A 22,474-nucleotide genomic window follows, 5' to 3' on the forward strand; every position below is an offset into this window, starting at 1 on the left:
TCTGACTGTTGCTAAGTAACCTCTGCAGGGGGGGCGGCTGCCGCATCGCCGGATGCTGCTAACGTACAATAAATTAAACTGCGCCGTTTCAGACGCAAAACTTGAACGAGTTGCGACAAAGACGATGGACGAAGGCACCGAGTTATCTCTGACCATCGCTCAGATCGTCCAGCGGCTGAAAGGAAGCCATTTACACTCCCAGATAGAGAGACAAGCCAAAGTGAGTGAGTTAGCATGCGGCTAACGATGCGGAGCGAAGCAGGTTGCTGTCGTGAACAGTTGCATTGGTGCTTCTGTGTTTATTTTAGTGCAAGCACACGAGCCACACAACTTATAAAATGTGTCCAACTTTCCTGTTTTCTCTCCCAAATGTTATTTAGGAGTGTTTACATCAACCCGAGATAAAACTGGAATCTCTTAAAGAAGACGTGCGCAGTTTTCTCAAAACGTCAGGTGTGCGCATTAATGTGATATTTTCATCATTACAAAAACATAAACTGCCACAGCTGACTCCTTGCAGTATTAAAACAATAATTATCCTATTATTGCTCTTTCTGTTTGGTGGTATTAACGCTTTTTTAAATGTTTTACAGGCTGGGAAAGAAAGCTACAGAATGCAGTATACAGAGAACTGCACGTGTAAGTGATTGAAGTAGTTTTTCTGGCAAACACACAAACACACCAGACAAACCTGTAGACTGACACAGGCAATTATTAAAAATCAAGTCAGTTTTGATGCCTGTGTTTGATTCCTGTGGTTTACAGTCGAGCCTTGTCCCATTAGTAACTAAATATTACAAATGATGCATGAAATTTACTGGGTAGATAGTAAATACATGCACGCAGGTGTGCAAATGCACTCAGGAATTTAATAAGTGTGCCTCAGGAGACAATACGAGGGAAACTGCGTGCTTACTTCAGTTGTAAAACTTGAAAAGGTGCAGATTGGCTGTCACTGGAGTGACAGGGGATTAGTGTGTTAGATATACAATAAACTAAAAGTGAGCTGTCTTTCGCTGAAGACGGTTCTTTAGGATGGTCGTTGTCATGCTGCAGAATATATTTGTGACCAGTCAGATGTCCTGATGGTACTGCATCACGGATAAGAATCTAAACATCTAAAGTGCCTAAAACTTTTGCACAACGCTGTGTATGTTATTGTGGAATATTTCTAAATAATTACAACATTTAACTGCATAAATAATTTATGTACACATTTCACTTTAAAATGTACTTTTTACACACACTTAAGTAGGGAAAATAAACACCAAATGTCCAACATTTGCTCCAAAACATTTGTTGCAATCTTGCTCAAGTTAATGAAAAGTACATCATCATCAGCACGCTGCACAGCTCATGCATCCTTATGCAAGTGCAGGAATCATTTTGACTGAGCCTCTTCTACAAAAGGTGTGTTAATTAATATCTTAAACACCTTGCAGTGCCTTAGAGTATCTTACATGTATGTACAGTAATAGGAAATGTAAATTTAAGAGGTTTCAACAAGGTAATCTGAACGTTGTCAAAGCAGAATATTTTTATATGTCTTCAAACATGTGTAGAGGGAGTCTTTAACTGTCCGGAGAGGTGACAAATATTAACAGGACCTTAGCCTTGTCTCTTCTCTCACCAACACTAGACACTATACTCTTTTGCTTCCTTTATTGCTTTCTGGTTTAAATGAACATTGAAAGTCACAGACTGCAGTATGAACCCACCCACATTTGTTTAGACTTGTAACAAGAGCTAAGAGAGGGATGGCTCAGAAGTTAATTGTGCCTTACTATGTTAACTGAACTGCATGCTATCAAAATACAGTATTTATTCTGATAGTTTCATTTGGTGTATTGTTGCCTAAAGCCTAAGTTATGTCCACTATTATCAGATGGGAGTGCTTGTGATCTGTGTTTATGTGCTGTAGCTGCGCCATTAGAGCTTTATCATGTGTCATGAAAAGTGTTTTTGTCTTCATATAGTTTAAGTTGTTTACACAGTTTAGCTCAGCCACAGAGAGAGAGAGAGAGAGAGAGAGAGAGAGAGAGAGAGAGAGAGAGAGGAAGAATTAGAGTTTTAGGCATTCTACATAATTTGGATGCAAAGTTGTACTAAAACCTGTACTTCACATTGTTCTCTGAGACACACGCACACACTTACATATACTGTGTGTGCAGTACAGTACAGATCTGGCTAAATCTGCCCCTGCAGCAACTCAGCTTCTACTTGACGTGTCTTGCTTGTGTTCTCTTTTTCACACACGCCCCTCTCAGTTTTATTTGGTTCGAATGATTATATCATATTTTTTAATTATTTCTCCTTCCCTACCCTGAAAAAGGCCTCGAAGAGATCGTTACATGGTGGTTTACATCAAACACTGATAATTACCCATAATAATTCAGATTTATGTGCCTCTATGAGTAAGAATCTTTATTAGAATCAAATGGCTGGGAAACATTTCGTTCTCTAGTAAACAGCTTTGAAAAGCGTCCCTCATCTGTACTTGTACTCTCTTACCTTTAAGGGTAACATACTGTTATTGCTCTCTTGAGGCTTTGCTTTTAATGGATGACATTTAACATCCACTAATACCTCCCTCTTTTTGCCATTAGTCAACCCTACGTGCTCTTATAGGTGTTTAGATGAGACTGAATGTTGTTTAACGCACTGAGACCTTGAGTCATTCAGTATTGCCCTGCATCTGGTGGAAACTCATTCTGACTCATTTGAACTCTGTGTGCAGGGCAGTAATGGTGACCGACTTCCTGTTTTTCCAAGAAAGAAAAAAAAAAGTAACTTTATTTGCCTTTTGTTTGACTGCCTACTTTTTTTATGGTATATTTGTATGCTTCGAGGCTTCAATCCCTCAAAGCTGTCACTTACTAGATAAACACAATGGCGTTTTTATATATTTTACGTAATCAACCACTCTTCTATCGTACCGTAACACCCTGCCATCCCTGCTCATGTGTTCGTTTATTCCAGCCAGCTGCCCCCGAGCCATCCTGCGGCTCCTCCAGAGCATCTCAAAGAGCCTCTGGCCTACATGCGCAAGGCACAGGTCAGTCTCCTCTTATCTCCATCACTCCTCACTTGTTCTTCTTCAGCCTCTTTGACTCTTGTCTTATTTGTCTGCCCAATTCAGAGATGCGGCCCCCTTTTTCTTATTACTTAGATATTTGTAACACAGTGTCTGATGCTGAATGTGTGTGTGTGTCTGTGTGTGTGTGCTCTCCTATCCAGGCCAGCTGGGAGAAACGTGTCCTCAAAAGCTTGAACAGCATGAGTACAGAGTTGGGAGTGCCTCTGGCTCGCATGGTAAAATACTGTCAATCACAGCTAAGTGTTATTACAATAGCTTCTTCAGTTCTCTGGCAACGTCTTTTATAGTGCAGAAGCCTCAGTAATAGTGAGTTTTTCACATATGGTGGCAATCTTTTATCATTTTAACCCTGATCTGACTAAGCTATGAGCTCTGGCTAAGTTTGACATTAGCCAAAAGCTAGTAAAGAAAGCGTTAGCACCCGTTCTGTATCTTTAAACTTTTAATAAGCAGAAAGCGCGTGTTTGGAATCAGCGCATTCATTTTATTATTTGTTTGTGTGAGCAGATAGCTTGTATTTATGACCAGAGAAGCACGTGGCATTTTCAAGATTGGTTCTGTTTGGCATTTGTGGCGTTTGTTTGTTGAAACCCTATCTTTCCACCGACTCCGCAGAGGCCTGCAGTGGAGCAGAAGGAGCTCGCCAACAAATGGAACGAGATGGGCACAGATGAACCAGGTCTCAAGACATTACCCAGGGGTCTGGCCCTGAGCGGGTCTGCCTCTTTGAAAGATTAGTGTTGATGTGTCCGTACGCCGCCGCATCAGTCAGACAGCGGTGTACTTTAACTCATCTCTTAACCAGATCTACCACCTCATGTTTGCTTTTTCACTTGTATTCATCCGGGGGAAAGTTTTCTTAGGAACCGTGCCCGACTCTTCAACATCGGAAAAGTTGTATGATGTCGCTGTCTGTTTTTTCTGTATTGACAGAGAGTTATTTGCTTATACCTGGCTTCCCAGGGTGAGATCTCTGCCCTTGGATGAGAATTCATGCTAGAAATACTTGGACACATGGACACCTTAAGCAGTGCTAATTATTAGCCACCAAGCTGCTAAAATGGAGCATTTGATAGTTATATGCCCAGCTGAAGTGTACGTTACAGGATAGGTTCACAATTTTTCAAGTATGTCTTAAAAAAATAGTCAGATACCTGCATGATCATTTAAACAGGTTTTGCTTGCTGTAATCAGTCCTCCTGTTCATACAGGCCTTTTAAAGATCCCCTCCTAATGCGTTTTTCGATGGAAGTGACACTAGTGTAAAAGTATGCTAGTGCATATGTGAAAGAAACTGTAAACAACCTTCTTTTGCTCCAGATGGAGCTGCATGAAGTCTGATTAATTGATTCAAGTGACATCTGAAAACAAGTCTGACAATGAAAACAATCTGGTGTTGTGGAATTAGAAAGAAGTGAGGTCACCAGACTGGTGGTCGGTGGAGTCTTTTAAACATAAATTTAAAGGGGAATGTATTTCTGCATGCAAATGTGGTATTTATTAGCGTCTAGTTTCAGAAGACACATCCCTCTCCTGCATTATGAAAACCTCAGCGGTGGCTCTCAATGAACCAACCGTTTGTACTTCAAAGCAGTACATGTGCAAACTGCACGGTAACCTCGTGTCCTAACAATGCTATCACAGCCCAGTGGCATATAATAACATTTAGGACTGTGTGCCGTCCCCAGGCTATAAACACTTTGGACTGTGAATAAAGAAGCTGTCCAGACTCCTTGGACGGAGCTGTGATAACGAGCGGCATCCTCCCCCCTCCCACCCCCACCTCCTTCCGTCCAAATCTTAATGTGCCCTCGTTCCAGGGATGACACGGCACTTGAATTTACTGCCCTGCTACGTAAAGAGTAGATGGAAGTCCCACTTAAAGCTGGGTTAGCTGTCCGGTACTGTTCTTATGACTTTTGGAGAAGCTGCCAGATCTGGCTGCACAAATTGAAGTCAAGTGTCACAAATGTATTCAGAAGTACATTCAGGTTCAAGTCGAATGAAATAAACTTCACGGCTGGATACATTTGTGTAGTCTGGACTGTAAAGCTGTTAAATTGTTCTGAAACTGCATATGTAAACATTGAGTGGTATGTGTACATAGATGTGTCATCTGGAGAACTGCCCTTTGTACAGAAAGTGATACTAACTACTAATGTATTATAGATACATTAATATCTTTGTATCTTTGCAGACTTAACTCGCTTCAGGCCTGTCTATGCCCCTAAAGACTTCCTGGAGGTAAGCGGATTTCCTGCTGTTCAGATTGTTAAGTTATGTAGTGTTAAAGAAGAGGCCTATTTATTACATTTTCTATGCAGGTGTTAATCAGCTTGAGGAACCCCAACCATGATAGCAGCGAGGACGTCAGTGCCAGGAGCCATTGGGGCCTCATCCAGGTTCCCCTCAACGTCAGGGACATTCCACAGCTGGTAGGCACCCATGGATGTGATGTAGCTGCAAGTGTTTTGTCCATTAATGACCTTGTGGGTTCAATGCACATCGCAAAGGCTTCTATTCAGCTGTGCTAAGAAACGACCCTTTGATTTGAAGAGCTTTTTTTTTTGCTTCAACTTTCAGAGACAGGCCTACTCAGAGCTGAACCTCACCACCGGGCAGTTGGGGATTGACGACCACGCACACATCCATCCAGGTATTGACAAAAAATGCAAATGGCCTTCTTCACGCCCAGTCCTCGTTAATCATTCGTTGACATTGTGCACTTTCTATCTTATCAAATACATACTGATAATATACAGACATTTGGACAAGCTTGGTTAACGCCAGACGCTAAATATTTAGCTACATTTCAGTGTCAAACCTGAAGGGGATTTAAGAGTGATTTAAGGACAAGACTGGCAATATTTTTCTTCATGTCAACAAATTCTATGAAATAACCAAAACCAACAACGTGTTTCAGCCGTGGATTAATTTACATTTGGTACTCCAGTGAGTAATAACAGTAGCAGGGTGGTGTATGTGGGATGGACTCAGTAATAAACTGCAGATTAAACTAAGGAGCATGTCACCCAATGCAACACTGAGCCTCACACACTTTAGGACAACAGTAGAGGTTTATGGTCCAAGAGAAGTAAGCAACAGTATATCAGTCTTTGACTACACAGACAGTACTTGTTAATGGGATCAGTACATAGTTTTCATTTCATCAGAAACATCCTGAAAACAAATAGTTTACCTAATGAACACCGGGGTTTAATGGTGTGTAAAACACTAGCCAGCGTCGCTCTGCCTGCACCACATGGCTGTCTGGGATTTCTCAAACAATATCTCTGTTAAGTCCAGGTATTGACAGTGTGACAGTCTGGTGTTTGGGCTTTAAATAGAATCCACCAGCTCTGTGTTTGTAATTCAAAGAGATAGCATCAGTTTGTAAAACTGCGCCACTGCCAGACGATAATTGATGCATCTGTTTTGTTCATTCTTTCTTACCGCTCTGCAGACTTGTTTGAAAGCGAGTATGTTCAGATCGGGAAAAAAGGTAAGACAGTAAAAGTGTTAAGTTAGTTGTTTTAATGTTTTTTTAATGTTTTTTTTAAAATTTTTTTATATTAAAATATCTTCCTGTTTCTTTTATTGTACTTCTTTAACAACGATATTCACCCACATAAACAAGTTTTCTTCCTTTAAATTAATATTTAGTGAAGGCAACTTAGTTAAAATTGTAGCCTCAAGTCTTTTTTGTGTACTTTGTTCTTAATTTTGACATGTTTTTAAAGATTCAATGTTATTTTTACATCAAAGAGTATTTTTTTCTGGAGATCAGTATCAAAAACATCTAATTTAATCCACTGTGACTCTGTTTTTAAAAGAATCAAACCTGAAGTGGGGGTAAATACTAATTATAGACATAAAAGAGTTCGATATCCATATAACTGCATATAGAGTATATATATGAATGAAATAACACATCCAGTATATTCAGAAATATCAATTTGACTCACTCGCCGACCACCACATACACACAGAAAATCCCTAACGTCAGCTCTCTCAGGTGCAGTAATTGGCAAGAGGGACGCTTTAACTCATTGTTCCGTTATGAAACCAGTGTAAACACCGAGCTTACTATGGACACCAATCAGACATCAAATCGACAAGAGTCTTAAAAACACAGGCTGTATTTTATATACACAGCCACAAGGCCCCTCAGTCCACTATTTCACCAGTGGTTGGCTCCCGAGCCGCGAGTCATATTCCAGGCCAAGAGTTAAGTGCACTCAAATAGGAAATTTAAGAGGCAAGGAGTGTGTTCGTTTATGTTATGACTGGCCAGCACCTTAAGTCAAGAGCTGTGTGTTTTTGGCTACTGTCACAACATAGATTTAGGGTAGAATGGAGCTGTTAGTGGGAGTTTATTTGCAGCATCTGCCTGACGGTTTTGGAAAATTATGTAATAATTACCATTCTAGGAATGTCTGTGTTATGATTGTTGCGTTTATACATTTTCAGAGGGATAGAATGAAACTGTGTTGTTACGCCGCAGCTGGCTCACGCTTAATCCCTTTTTAGATTAATCAGTGACATCATTTCTAATTGACACATTTGTAGCGCTTTCCGTGATTTATCTTGACAAATATCTGACATCTCTTTTTTGGACGCATCTTCCGTCCAAATGGAAAATCATCTTTTCCGAGTTGTCATGGAGAAAACAAACCTCTTAATAGTTTTAGAGCCGGACTGCCTGCTTGTTGTCGTGCGGCCATTGATGACGTGCAGGTGTTCGTTTTCCCAGCTGACTTACTTGGCTCTGTATGACTCCGTTGTTTGTATATAGTATGGGATTCTGCCGGGAAATCAGGCTTCTTATTGATTCTTGTTATTCACACACGTCCTAGATTGGCAATTCACATTTCAGGATTTTATGCATCTTTTGTTCTTGCAGTGTTTTGTGTGTGTTTCTCCATTAAGATATAAGGCAAAACTTGGTAGAGCTGCAATTTAGGATTCTTTTCTTTATCAATTAACTGTTGATTATTTTTTCCTCATATTTGTTTAGTCTCTAAAATGTCTTTCTAACTTGTTTAGTCGGACCAACAGTGCAAAACCCCAAGATACTTAATTTAAATACTTTAAAATAGCAGCAAAATCTTCACGTTTGAGAAAACTGAAACCAGTCAATGTTTGGTATTTTTGCTTGATAAATGACTTAAACATATACTTTTGCAACATTTTGGGAAAAAACGCTTTTTCACTTTCTTGCTGAGAGTTGAGAAGATTAATGACACTCTCATATCTGTCTTCAAACAATAGCTACGTACAGTATGAGACCTCAGCTGTCTGATATCTAAAGTGGATATCTTCCACAGTTCGTCTTTTTTTGGTATAAAATTCTCTCTCTTTGTCTCAACGGACAGCATTTTCCTGTTCAGCTGCATTGGAAGGATCGTAGCAAAAAGAGGGAAACTGGCACCAAAAAGACAGAAACTTTGAAATATATCAGCTTGATTTGATTAATTTTGACAGCTTAAGCCTCATATTAGCTTCAAATAAACTTTGAAATAGATTTTTGCACGGAAGGAGAGCTGTGGATTTTGTCCCCCATCAGTTACACTGAAAAAACATTATGAAGGGATCTCTTGAACAGGAGGAATGATTACAGCTAGAAAAACAGACAACTGTGAACCTATCCTTTCAATATAAAGCTCCATCCAGGAAAATTGACTGTCAATGTCTCTCTTTCTCTCCTGTGTCTTACTCTTTGTCTGTTTCTCGTCTAGTGGTTGTGGAGCAGGACAGCGCGGCAGCTCAGCAGTACAGCAGGCAGGGCTGTCCCACAGGCCTGCGGGCTGACCTTTGGGCCCTCATCCTTAACTCCACTAACCAGCCACAGGTATTAAATGCAAATACACAGACACACTCATGTCTGAGTTGCAACCCAGTGGCGGCCGTCAGCTGTCAGTGTTTGTTATAAAGTAGCCGTGCACACACAGCTGCACTGATTCCCAAACTGCATGTTTTCTACAAGCTGAAGTTTTCATTCTGCAGCTGTTTTTCACATTCAATGGTGTTTCAGCGAAGGATCCTAACTGTACTGTTTATTTTGTATCTCGGCATTTACATATGGCCAACATATGCATCACCAGCTGATCTACAAGTTCAGCATGATCTGTATATTAGCTCTGGTGGTGTTTACTTAAGCTCACTGCTGCTTGTCCCGGGTGGTCAAATGCTAAGATAATCAAATGCTTGCGATTTAGCACAGTTAGGCCAAACAGAGAGGCTGGCTGCCTGTGTGGCAAAGCACAGTATAAACGGCGCTGGAGTCCAGAGTCTCCCGCTGAGGCCAAGTCGATAAAACAATGCATGTGATGGGAAGATTGATTTCCGAGGGAGAGTTACACGGTTCTGACTTGAGGTCTGGAGAGTGTTCGCAGGGCTCCAGACTGCATGAGGGCAAACACATTAAACAGAGCCGGCTAGTGACAGGATGTGAATACTTCTCACTGTTTTTCTGGGTAATTAATGAAAAATCGCCTAAGTTGCATCTTGTTGATAGATGTCCTTTGCCTGTTCATCCAAAACAAGTGAAGAGGAAATCTGGAACATATTTATTCCTCTTTTGGTTAAATAAGTAAAATAACTTGAATGAGTTCATCAAGTTCATACATGAGTTTTGGGTCATTTTTCTGCCGTTTTGCCTCATTTTCAGATCAATTTTATTCTGTAAAAACACAGCATTAGTGAACTGTTGCGACCCTCGTTTCCAAGATATATAATCAACTTCAAGTGTAAAGCAGAACTCTCCCACTGACGCTGTCCATATTACCGCAACGGTCTCAACGTTGTACCTCAGCTGTCACAAAAGACCATCTCTGTTTCTGTTCTCATCAACATCCGCAGCACCGGTCATCGCCAGGGTGCTCCGCAGCTGTCGCAGAGGACATTTTTATCACTGCGTTGCCTCTCCTCTCGTTCACTCGTGATAACCTGTCTCAAACCGGAGACACGTTTGAGTTTAGCCACATTGTCGGAAACACGCTGCCCATCCATTAACTTTGGTTTAATCCTGCTGTCGACAGCGTCAGAAAGAATACATAAAGTTGATTTAATAGTATCCGTAATGTGGGTGATGGATTTTTAAATAATAAAGGAGGTGAAACATTCCCTCTTAGTTACGATAATTATTAGAAAATTAGTAGGTTTTGTCCAGAAAATTGCATTCTACAATTAACACTTAAGTTCGTAAACAGCAATTTTAATTTGTGAAGAGTTTCGTTGTTGCACAAATACTAAAACATGTTGGATCTTTGCTGTTTCAGGACGTGATGCATTATGAACAGCTAAAGGCTGGAGTCATCCAACATGAGCTGCTGGTGGACAACCTCATCTATAAGGCATGTTTATCAATGTTTGTTATGTTTTAATACTGAAAACTTTTGTTTCCTGGTGGAATTTTGGAGTCTCGTCCACAGAACGTTTTTCTTGCTAACGTAAACTTTGATACTAGGTTATTTCCTGGAAAAAATTTTCTTTGTATTTTCCGATTAGCTTCGAACCATCACTCTATGTACACCTTTGGTAAACAAAGCTTTTCTTACATAATGTGAATGAACTGACATTTGCAAGCCGCAGCGGTTTAACGTGCATTTTTCTTCATTATGAGATCAAATTTAATTCCAAATGCCTCGCCCGACAGGATGTGAAGCTCACCGCCAGTAATGACGACTACTACTTTGTCTTTGAAGATTTCCTCTATCAGGTGAGCTCTGTTTTCTCTCAGCTCAGCTCTCCATCTGTCATGACTTAACCATAACGATGTGACCTCAACCGAGCGAAGATCATTTGAAGATTTTTATTTAAGTTAATTATGTTTTTTTAAGGGTAATAGCTTTTTTTTTCTGTTTAAGAAATCATTTTAGCATTTTAACATAATAAGGAAGCCCTTTGTATCTGTTAACGTGATATTTCCTACTTACATTAGCAAAGGGGAAGCTGTGCAAACCACATGGACTCCCACAATGCCTAAAAACCAACCACATTTATTCTACTAGACAACAATAAAGGTTTCTTCTTTTCACTCAGTTTCCGTGAGACAGCATTCCTCTTTATCTATAAGGATCCGTCTTCCAGTACGACCTGTTATTATTAGCTTCTCTGCTAATCCTTACTCTGTTTGCCTTATGTGCCCAGCTGATAAACAAGTACATACACTCAGCAACCGGTTTATTTGACGGCTGTTAATGTGTCATGCTCCTTGGGAGCTAACCATTGAGCACATGCGTGTAGCAAGAACAAAGCTCCTGTATCACTGTCAATATTGGCTGATGGTAAACTCACTAGGTAGTGAAAGAATCCACTTATCGCAGGATGGAACCTGGATTCATAGAGGTGTTGTCATGAACTTGAGAAGTTATCCAAGTGGAAATTATAGAAAGTCCTTAAGTACACTCCAAGAACACTTAAGAAGTTTCATTTGTCAGTAATGTTTGAAGAGAAGTCTGATTCCCATTTAGGTAGCCACCAAAAACCAAGTAAAATGCTTTTCTGCTCTTTCTACGTCAAGGGAAAGCCTGGTTACATCCACTTCTGGTGGTTTTAAGAGATCATAAGAGAACAAAATGTATTTAGCTCTGTCCAAAGATAATTCCTCAAATTATACAATCTATCACAAACATAAAAACACTTTAAGTTGGACAGCAGAAGCTGATTTTAAGTTTTTAAGGTCAGACAAGAGGCGCTCTAGAGACATCCTTGCCATCCTTTTTTGGTATTTTCCTGTCAATGAGGCTGTATAAATTGCTGCCGGTCTCATTTTGATGATTCCCCCCCCCCAGTGTAATTCATCTAAAGTGGCCGGTGGAAATGAAATTGGTTCTCAAAAAGAGCCAGAAATGGGATTGTAATGGAATGAGCTCCCACTTATACGGTCATTTTGTGAAACAAGCAGCCACTCGAGGCTTTGTTATTATCTGCTTCAATACTTCCCCAAAGGCTGGCTCCAGGTGTGCCGTTATGATTGAATTCTTACCCAAGAGGGAGCAAGGCCACTCAAGGCCATCACCAGCTGCCGAACAAATAAAAGCGTATTAGCCACTGTCATCCCTGTCCACTGTCGTCAGGCAAGGATAATATTACATATTGTGCGTGTAATCCATACAGCAAAGGTTCCTGTCTGCTTCTACCTCTTCTGTTAGTGAGAGAGAGGCCTTGTTTCTGCTGTGTTAGGTCACTAGTTACTTAAAGCACCGGAGGATCTGTAAACTTTTAGAGCTGCAATGATTAGTCGATGAATGGATTAGTTGATTGACGCCAACTTTTTTGATAATTAATAAATAGTTTGGAATTGTTTCTTGAAGAAAAAATACAAAAATCTCTGGTTCCAGCATCTTAAATGTGAGTTTCTTTAGTCTTCTATGACAGTAAACTGAATATGTTTGGGTTGCAGCCCTGTAAACTTTGAATCCAATATCAGTTACTCTTTATTTTAGTTGATCCAGATAAATGTGTGTGTGTGTGTGTGTGTGAGAGCATGTTTAATACCAAACCTGCGTGTTTCCAGGTGTTGCTGTGTTTCTCCCGGGACACCGCTGTCCTGGAGCACTTCAAATACAACAGTGCCACTCCTCCTAAATCCTACATCCAGGGTGAGATGATGAACCCTACACCAAGGACACACACACACACACACACACACTTCAGCCCACATCACATCAGAGCAGTGCCACTCCACTCCGATGACCTTAATATGTCAAACACCTGCGCATGTACGTGCAAGTAGTAACTCCAGACATGGTGCTCTAGATCTTGGTCATCTTGATGTCTTTGTGTCTGTCTCACAGGGAAAGTAGGAGATGACGAGTGCGCTGTTGTTTATCCTCCCAACGGTGAGCTTCATGTTGACTTTCACATCATATTATTTTCTGTACTCTGATACCGAGGGGGAAAATGTAACCACCGGGCTGCTTGCAATATATTTTAACTCTATTTAACTCTCATTTGAAAACAGGTGTAATCCCTTTTCATGGATTTTCGATGTATGGTGAGTATGTTTTGAACCTCTTGCAACGTTCAATGCTGGAAGAACACTGTATAAGCAGGATATAACGGGGTGCATTTGTGGTCGTGTGTGTGTTTGTCCCGCAGTGGCACCTTTGTGTTTCTTGTACAACGAGCCGTCCAAGCTGTACAGCGTATTCAGGGAAATGTACAGTCGCTACTTCTTCAGACTGCACTCCATCTCCTCCTCTCACTCGGTAAGCTTTCGTGCGTGATTGCTAAATGTCAAGGTCAAAATGTTGTGTTCGTACTCGTACCTTAATGCATGTAATTATCATGTGCGCTCCCGCAGGGTATAGTGTCTTTGTGCCTGCAGTTTGAGCGGTTACTCCAGGCCTACCTGCCTCAGCTCTTCTATCACCTTCGACAGATCGGGGCGCAGCCGTAAGTAGTCTGCACACCGCCACGTCACTAGCAAATGAGGAGCTTAAAAGAGTAATTCAGCCGCCCTAATAAAGTCTTTATGCTCAAAACTTAAGTCCCAAACACTCAACTGAAATGAAGTCCTCCATACATATTAGGAAATGTTCTGTGACATTTCATTGCCATGGAAACTTGTCATGTTTAATGCTGCGTTGTTCATGCATGTGTGTCTGTGTCTCTTAGAGACTTCTAAGAATATTAAAGCAGTGCCACTACTGACCATAAAATACGCTTTTTCTTAATTTAAATCCTTCAATTACCTAAATGCATTTCTTTGCTGAGCTGTTGTTTATTTGGTTTAGGATTCACAAACATACTCCCACTGTTCAAATCAGCAGTCTTGGTGCAGTCCTACAGTTATTAGCTACTGCCATCTTGTGGTAGCTCAATGAAATCACAATTCAAAATATAAAACTAGACTATTCAGTGCTGTATGACACAGGACGCAGTAGTTTCACTGACAGTTACATGATGATAAGACACCAATTTATAAACAGTTAAAAAAGATGTTCAGGTCAGGTAATAGAGATTAAATGTTATTCACTGAAATCTAAAGCTTTCTGGACGCCTTCTTTAGTGTGCAGACTATGTAACCAAAAGTGATGGTTTTGTCCTCAGGTTGCGTATAGCCTTTAAGTGGATGGTTCGCGCCTTCTCTGGCTATCTTTCCACTGACCAGCTGCTTCTCCTCTGGGATCGGATCCTGGGATACGACTCACTGGAGATAGTTGCAGGTATGTTGCGTTCAAACTCCGCAGTAACAACCTTGACATTTGCCATGAGATTATTATAATCTTATTTGCTTCTCTCCTCTCTCTATTGTATGATCCTCTCTCCCATCCTTTCTTCTATTATCCTTCTTTATCTCAACCTCCCTCTGCTGTTTATATCATATCCTTTTCTTTCTCCATTCGTCATCCTTCCCCCCCCTCTATCCTTTCCTATCCACTGCCCTCCAACACAAACACACCGCTCCTCCAGTCCTTGCAGCTGCCGTGTTTGCCTTCCGCGCTGAGAACCTTATGGAAGTGACATCACTGGCCTCAGCTGAGGTATGTTCATTTCACACTGGACTTGTATGTGTGTGCGTGTGAAACTCCGATTTCCAGTCCCCCACAGCCTGGAAGGCTGTAAATAGCTGTTGATGACCATCGAGCACCAGTAACCCAGTCTTCTGCTTACATGTCTGAAAAAAATGGCCGGCTGGACTTTCTCACCCTCTTACCCCACCCTGTGTACCACCAACACCCCAAAACACTCCATATCCCGATGCCACTTTGTTGCAACTTTTAATTTTGACATGCAAATTTAGCAAAAGCACAATTGAAAGCTGGATACGTGCATCCTGCGTTAGCTTCTGCACTGTCACTCATGTTACATTATTATTACAGTAACCTGTAATGTAATTCTTGCGCATGCCTGCACTGTATACCGTACCCGCTCCCATACTTTGGTCCCGCTATCATATGACTGAAACCATGAGTAAACCATGCTATGACCCTTCTCTTCCTCTTCCCTTGAGTGTGAGGGGGGTTTAACCTACACTGTGACTCATGGGGCGACAGGCTGGTCTGCTGCTCTAAGATGCTGGCCGGCACTATTTGCTTGCTCATTTACCACCTGCCCCGGCAGAGAGAAGATATCATAACATAGGCCTACTGGTCCTCATCTTATATTTAGAACTTCAGGCCCAGTGTTGAAATATTAGACCCACTCTCTAAACATGATAGGGTCCCTAAATTTAATCTCCCACCAAACCCAAAAGGACAGGGTGGGGAGCGGCGTACTCTTAAGCATGGATTGTCGCTTCCCAAGGATTCTGCATCATCATTATGTGTGTCGCACTGTGTGGTGCTTTTTTAAATCCTGAAATATGTCTTTGGAAGGTGGGGGGGGGGGAGGGTGTGCTTTACAGCCCTTCTCATGGGCTTGGTGGGGAGGGGTTCGGTCGGAAGGGGTGTGAAAGTTAAACAAGTTTCTTATTTGTTTTGTTTGACAACCGCACTGCAGGCTGTCCTCGCCGACCTTTCAACCTTGAAGGTCATGCCGCTCATCCAGATCTTTCTATTTGCCACCGCCATCTGAGGAGCACGGAGACCACAGTACGTATGCGTCGGGATACGTACTGCACACGCCACTTGGAGGATATAAAGAGACACTACAATAATGCCACTCTGTCATGCCATAACCACACCAACACCGCTGGTCATCCATCAAGAAACGCCAGCCTAATGTGTCAAGGAATAATGAAGGAAAACCTACACAGGCACCTCATCTTGCACTGGTTCAAGCAAAACGCCAATTTCCTCTTTTAGCATGTACGCACCATAAATAGTGAATCCCCTGTATCATGTTAGTAGATATTAAACAGTTCATAAGTATAGCCTACAGGCCGGTAAGGTTAAGCTGACCTCCTTAAGCCATATGCTCTGCAGGAAAGATGATATGCACCGCAGTGCTCGGATCAGCTGAGAAGCTCATTAGGAGATGAGTTGCATGAAGCAGTAATTGTACTGCGATAGGAGCGTGCGAAGAGAACAACAGTAATGTCTCCAAGCTTGGCTAATGAAGTGCTAATTAGCTCTTGCAATTTATTCGGCTCTGTAGCTCCTGCTTGTTATAACACTATTAGATAATGCTGCTGCTGATGAATGAGGAGATTGGAAGCGCTAGCCTGTGCCAGCATGTCGCGAGAAATAATCAAAAGCCACAAACTGAATTAAACTGTAACTTATACGATTAGAAGCTGCTGTGTCTACACATAATTTATTGTATTTATGAAGAAATTGCATATAACTGCACATTTTAAAGGAAGCTTAGCACCTTCAGTGCCAGTGTTTTATTTCATTTTTAAATTATGCATTTAATTTCTGAATGTATTGACCTATTTTGTATAGTTTTTAAAAAAGAAATGCAGTCTGTTATCTTTGATTTAAATGCAATCAACTTTATTTATTTATTTCAATGTCAAACAGTATTCTTTGCCAGTCAACGCCAACATCTCGCAGTGTTTTTTTGCAACCTCAAATAAGACATTTTTTTAAATGAAATAAAGTTATGTTGAATCACCTCCTCCAGGTTATTGTATAAAACCTTAAAATACCTTGAAATGTCAATATAGATGTCTGATCTTTCCTGTTTCTCACTTGAATATTTCTCAGGGCGTACAGTAGCTTACCATAGGCATTTGTAGAGAGGACAGAATGGGTAAGTGACAGGTAACAGCATTGAGGGACTTGACCGTCTGCCTCCCCCCTACAGCCCTCCTCCTACATGTAGCATCTGCTCTATTCCTCCCTCGTTGTTGGCTGCCTTCCTCCCTTCTGCCCCCTCTGCGGGCTTGTATCGAATTATGCTGTTCTTCTCTTTCTTCTCTCTCCCTCTCTCTCCCTCTCTCTCTCCCTCTCTCGGTTCCTGCTACATCTGCCACCTGTTTACTAGAACTCCCACGGCCGACTCTTTTATCAGTCATGCACCTCCTTTTGGCCCCCAGAAGTCTGTTTCTCCTGAGACAACCGTGACCCTGCTGTGTGGTTTCGCTCATACGGCGTTCCCTCCTGGTGGCTGATGCGTTGCATTGCAGGGTGATGTGCTTTCTGTCCATCAACACTCTGAAGCTGGCTGTCGCTGAAAGTTGTATCAGGCTGCCATCTAATCCGGTGCCGCGCTCACACCGAGCTTATAAGTATTTGGATAGCAGCAGCAAGTTGTTTGATTTGGCTCTGTGCTCTCATTACTAAAGATATAAAATGACACGACTATGAGTATAGGTTTTCAAACATATCAATTTGAACAGTACAAAGACACACTGTAATGCCTGCTCTTAGTCCAGGGTGTGTTTAGATATGTTGCAATTTAAAAAGAACAAAATGGGAACTAATTTTCCTATGTTGACTTTAAATGCATATGAAACATGTTTAATAGGGTTATTAAAAAAAAAACTCTTGGAGATTGACCAGCAACAGTATCTAAAGTTATTAAGATAATTCAAGCTGCAGTATGTAAAAATGGTTGACCTCTATTTAAAGTTCATTTGTGTTCAGAAGCAACATCAACCACCAATCATGGTACAGAAGTAGGTAAAGGTAGTTGAGTATAACATGAAAGTTGAACTAGCACAGGATGGAGTAGCATTTAGGAGAGAGATACAGAATGCCTCGTATACATGAATGTGATTAAACTATAATTTAATGTGAGGTTTGGACAGACATAGTGTCTGTTTTAGGCTTTAATCTCTACATCAGGCTGTGTCTGACATTATGGCTGCATGAAGCATCTTAATGTTCACTGAAAATGGCACTTTAGGTTTCCCCTGAAGATTTATACCGATTCTTATCCAACAACAAATACTCTCTGGAGTTTTTATTCCTCATAGTGCCATTTGTTTGTCGGGGCCTTTACATGAAAAGTTCTGGCACCAGGAAGCAAACAGCCAAATATTGAAATGAACCAATAACACATTTGCATGGGATGACAGTCAGAGGCACCCATACGGGAAACCCTGGTTTCAAAGGAAGCTGTGGATGACCGTAGAAGGTTTTTTTGTTGACAAAAAAAAAAAAAATAGCTTCCCGGAATTCCAGATTTTTCAAAAAAAATTTTTTGGTGATACTACTGGGAAGTTTACATCTGTCTACACCTCATTCAAACCTATCTTAAACCTCCACTCAAAAATGTGTTCTTGTTCTTTCATTTGGATGTTTGGTTTTCACATTCACCTACTGAAGGAAGAAGGTGATGACATCATGACTAGTTTGGAGCCAATCAAGGTCCGGTACACAATTTACAACATACAAATATAATGTGGAAACTTAAAACCTCCAGTGCGTATACACTGAGAACAGACTTTACAGTGAAGTATTGTGTCCAGCAGTTAAAACTTTAAAATTAAACACATTTGCATATTCATAGATTCTGTATTTTTAATGAGGTAGAAGGAGAAGATGCAATTTTAAGGATTTTTTTGTGGACAAACACGTCAGACACAATTTATTATTCCAAGAAGAGGATTTTTATTTGTCCTAAAACATGTCTGGAAGGGATCTTTAAAATGTAAAAAAAATTGGATGGATGTGTTTTTTTACACACAGAAATTAAGGTAATGTTGTTTATGTCACACTTCATCAGTGTATTTCTTAGTGCTGTGAAAAATAATATTATTACTCATATTTCTATTATTAGTGTTAGTAATATAGGGGGCGCAGAATCTCTTGGTATGCACCGACATTGCTATAAAATAAATAGAAAATGGCTTCAGAGTAAATAACAAGGTTTAACATGCATAAAATCCCGGAATTATCCTTTAATATCACATTATTTCCCGCGCTGAGCGTCTTCAAAACGATGCAACAACTGCTGTGTGAAGCAGCCAATCAGACTCTGCCATGTTGGGACACTCCAGCCAATGAGAGCGCTCAACCGGGAGGCAAACTTGGATGGCCCGGAGCCGGGAAGTGGAGAACAATGAAGCGGGTAATCGTTATCCGCGTCAGCATGACCGGAAAAAAGAGCGTTTCTGAGGAGGATTTATCTGCTCAAGAATCCCCTCAAGCTCCAGCTCGGCCAAAAAAAACAACAACAACCAAAAAAAAAAAAAAAAAAAAAAACACACCCGGCGCCAGCGAGGTGTGTGTCTGATAACCACCGCATGAAAGCCGGTGGGGTAGCAGGGAAGGGATGCGCTGAATGCTTTCCCCCCCTTTAAAAACAAAACCTCTCCCGGTGTCACCGCTTATAAAGTATCCCGTCCTACACGCGGCAGTAGTCGGGGCCAAATGTAAAGCCCCCCCCCCCCTCTCCCTCTCTCTCTCTCTCTTTCTCTCTCTCTCTCTCTTTCTCTTTCTCTCTCTCTCTCCTCTCCTCTCCTCCTCCTGATGTCAAACCATTTTGCATACTGACTTCCGCCCCGGTCGGCTCTCCTTCCCTAGTCTGCATCAGCCGGCGAGCAGCTGATATGACAGGAGGATACAGTAACACACCGAGCCACGAAAAAAAAAGCTGACTTTTAAAAACTTCATTTAGAAAGTAGGCGGATATCGGCTGATATAGGTCGGAGACGGATTAGAGCAAACGGAGGAAGACACGAATGTGTGTGTGTGTGTTTTTTTTTGATGCAATGGGATTTGCTACTTTCGTATGAAGAGGCGGACCTATGAGACACTGCGAGTTCAATATGCTGAAGCTGTCCCCGGTGTTTGTATACTGTACGTGGAAGTACAGAGACTATTATCTTCCCTCTCACAGGCCTTCATAAGGATTTAATACAGCACTTGATATTATTTGTGGCTCACGGATATCCACGGGTAGAAAGCTCCTACCATTTTTTTTTGTTTGTTTGTTTTGTTTTTGGACAGGGGATTCCTCTAGGCTGCATGTGGTCTTCTCCTTATCCAGCTAGACATTTCTTTAATTGTATTCAATTAGACATCAAAGGCATGGGGTGCTCGCAGCAGTCACCCCTCTGAAACAGCCACCAAAAACCCATTAGAGGCTATTAGTTTTGTTTTTATGAGTGTGGTGGTGGTGGGGGGGTCTTCTCTCAAAGTAGTTTGACTTGCCGATGACCCACGATGAACTATTCTTTTGCAGGTATTTCTCCTGTAAGGTTTTGTGACAGCAGTGACTGCTTGTGTTTCAGCTGTTAGCCGGTGGGTTTCCTCAAAATAGTCGACTGCGGGATTTTTTTTTTTTTTTTTTTTTTTTTTTAAGTTGGTGCATTTTCCAGGTGTCCCTTTTTTTTCTCGTGACACGTCATATTTCTGCTCCAATTTTTATATTTTTTTGGCTCGCTATTGTTGTATTATCCAGTCCGAACCCGATATATTAGTATCATTTTTTTCTCTCTCCTTGGGATTGCTTTAAAAATCTACCCATCACCCCACTCCCCCGGTCCCACGGATACGAATTTACCAGATTTTCGCCTCATTTCCACCATGAGTTACATCCACAAGGCAGTGAATGCATTGCTACGTGGACTCGTCATCTATGCGGTACTGGGCTTGGAGTGCACTTACTCGAATGATCTACCCAGCCACTCGTCTGATGCTGCAAATGTAGCTATCACAGGTAAGCACAGTTCATGTCGGATACAAGTGTCTCCAATTTATTTACGCATGTACAGTATTATCAACCCCCCCCCCCCCCCCCTTCCTCCCCCTCCTCCTCCACCACCACCTCCTCCTCCTCTTCCTCCTTCTTGTTCCCCCGTGGCTTTCTCAGGGAAAACCGGGGAAAGCCCTGCGCAGGGGCTTAAAGGAAAGTGATGCATTTTTTGTCCACAGTCACCTTATATTCCTGCCCCCCCCCCCCCTCCTACCTCTCTCTGTACATTGCTGAGGAATGCATGACATGACAGGAATGCAGGATGCATCCTCTCTGAGGGCATGAGTATTTACTGTAATGGCACTGTTCATGTGTCACCAAGGATGATGTTGTTTTGAGGGGAGGGGGGTAAACCTTACAGTATGCCTGGCACAAATCTTTCCATCAGAGCATACATGCATCAATTCATTATGCACACATATGCAATGTAAGTAGCATCTAAAATATGTAGGTTACAAGATGATAGGTTCCTTGTGATGGAAGAGGGTTACATAAATGCTATTCTGTTTACAGTGGAACGTGTTTTGAGTCATGCTGATCATTGCCACAAGCCCACAGATGACCCCCCCCCCCCTTCTTCTGAAATTGTACAGTTCACATAACCTAATGAAGAGAGGATTTCCATCTGTTTGCATCTGTTTTTTTAACCAGGCAATATTGATTTGGCTGTTGAGGCTTTTGTACATGGCAGGTGCCTTAATTGACAAAGTTAAAGGCCCACGCATGCAGAGAAATTGCTATTTCTTTTCTTTGTTTGATCCTTTTAACAGGGACAATACAGACAGACATTGTTACATAAGAAGAAGTAATGCAACAGATGTGTTCAATATATCTTGCAGCCCTCGCCTAGGCTTTTAAACCAACAAATAAACAAAGCAGCTTCAGGGTAAAAACGTCAAAACTGGTATGTGTTCACATTGTACATAATGGTGTATGTATCGACATATTAAGTACTTGCTTGTGTGACCAGTAGATCCATTCAAAGCCCATTCAAGCCTTCTTTTGATTCTGTCTTGAAAGGTTTAAATTCTTTTCATAAAAAAAGAAAATACAGCTTTAACCCAGCTGACTGAATCTACTGGTATCTGATATATCTGAATAACTTCGTGTTGTTATGGTCGTAAGCTAAGGTTTCAGTGTCTTAGTGGAGGATAGTGTTTGTTTTTAGAAGTAGATTACTTCCTTTAACTCTTCCCTTGGTTCTGCTTTTTGACTCAGAAAGTCACTCAGAAAGTCCCTCAGTCCTGTAACACAGTCCTGTTTAATAGCAAGTGACCATAGAGTAACAGAAGGTCAAACAATACTCAAGGCATCTGCAATAACTTGAGAGGACAGTCATGATAATCTATGTTGACAACCATGAATAGTTTTGTTTATGGCTGTGCATTAAATCTGTTCCTGCTTTTTATGTACTGGACAGTTAGTTATAAGTCTGCTCCCTCAAACAGCTCTTTAAACACAAACCAAGATTTAAACTGAGTTCACTAAAGGTGACTGTAATCAATCTTTTTATATCAACAATGGATCACATAAGTACTTGTATTTTATAGTTATATTTTATATTAATCATTTGGACACAAATACGACTCCAAATAATACTAATGATGATAATAATCAATGCTAATGTTGCTCTGTTTCTGTTGGATGTGTGAATAGGCAACTGTATGCTAAAATCCACCAGATGTGGCTGAACGCTCCAAAATTTCTAGTTCCAGGAGTTTTCTTGTCAAACCGCCGTTTTTTGAGGGGGGGGGGTTAACAAAGGAGAGATGACAGGAAACAACAGGAGAGAGAGAGATGGGGAATGACATGCGACAAGGGCCCGCTGCCTGTATG

General features: G+C 41.2%; 2 protein-coding genes across 5 annotated transcripts in view; both read left to right on the forward strand.

The window, feature by feature from the left end:
• Nucleotides 1–16,606, forward strand: tbc1d19 (TBC1 domain family, member 19). Its single transcript, XM_044341037.1, has 21 exons — nt 1–220; nt 381–453; nt 594–639; nt 2,980–3,055; nt 3,238–3,312; nt 3,713–3,776; nt 5,295–5,341; nt 5,422–5,532; nt 5,681–5,753; nt 6,561–6,599; nt 8,836–8,948; nt 10,378–10,452; nt 10,755–10,817; nt 12,618–12,702; nt 12,898–12,942; nt 13,065–13,097; nt 13,202–13,311; nt 13,407–13,498; nt 14,156–14,271; nt 14,519–14,589; nt 15,548–16,606. The coding sequence occupies exons 1-21, from the start codon at nt 53–55 to the stop codon at nt 15,620–15,622; spliced, it is 1,650 nt and encodes a 549-aa protein (XP_044196972.1). The 5' UTR covers nt 1–52; the 3' UTR covers nt 15,623–16,606.
• A 2,812-nt stretch (nt 16,607–19,418) lies between these two features.
• Nucleotides 19,419–22,474, forward strand: part of stim2b (stromal interaction molecule 2b) — a 44,368-nt gene continuing 41,312 nt past the window's right edge. For all 4 annotated transcript variants that reach the window (XM_044341031.1, XM_044341033.1, XM_044341032.1 and 1 more), the window contains exon 1: nt 19,419–20,602. In XM_044341031.1, the coding sequence (XP_044196966.1) occupies nt 20,470–20,602 (133 nt within the window). In that variant the 5' untranslated portion in view covers nt 19,419–20,469. The remainder of the gene's footprint in view (nt 20,603–22,474) is intronic.

The sequence above is a fragment of the Thunnus albacares genome, chromosome 22 (genome assembly GCF_914725855.1).
Source record: "Thunnus albacares chromosome 22, fThuAlb1.1, whole genome shotgun sequence".
Lineage (NCBI taxonomy): Eukaryota > Metazoa > Chordata > Actinopteri > Scombriformes > Scombridae > Thunnus > Thunnus albacares.

What these genes read in the sequence shown, in the direction of transcription:
- tbc1d19 (XM_044341037.1), top strand. Translation starts at nt 53, where the DNA reads ATGCTGCTAACGTACAATAAATTAAACTGCGCCGTTTCAGACGCAAAA. An exon ending in CAGTTTTCTCAAAACGTCAG is followed by an intron (nt 454 to 593) that starts GTGTGCGCATTA and finishes AATGTTTTACAG; the next exon opens with GCTGGGAAAGAAAGCTACAG. An exon ending in CCATCTCCTCCTCTCACTCG is followed by an intron (nt 13,312 to 13,406) that starts GTAAGCTTTCGT and finishes GCGCTCCCGCAG; the next exon opens with GGTATAGTGTCTTTGTGCCT.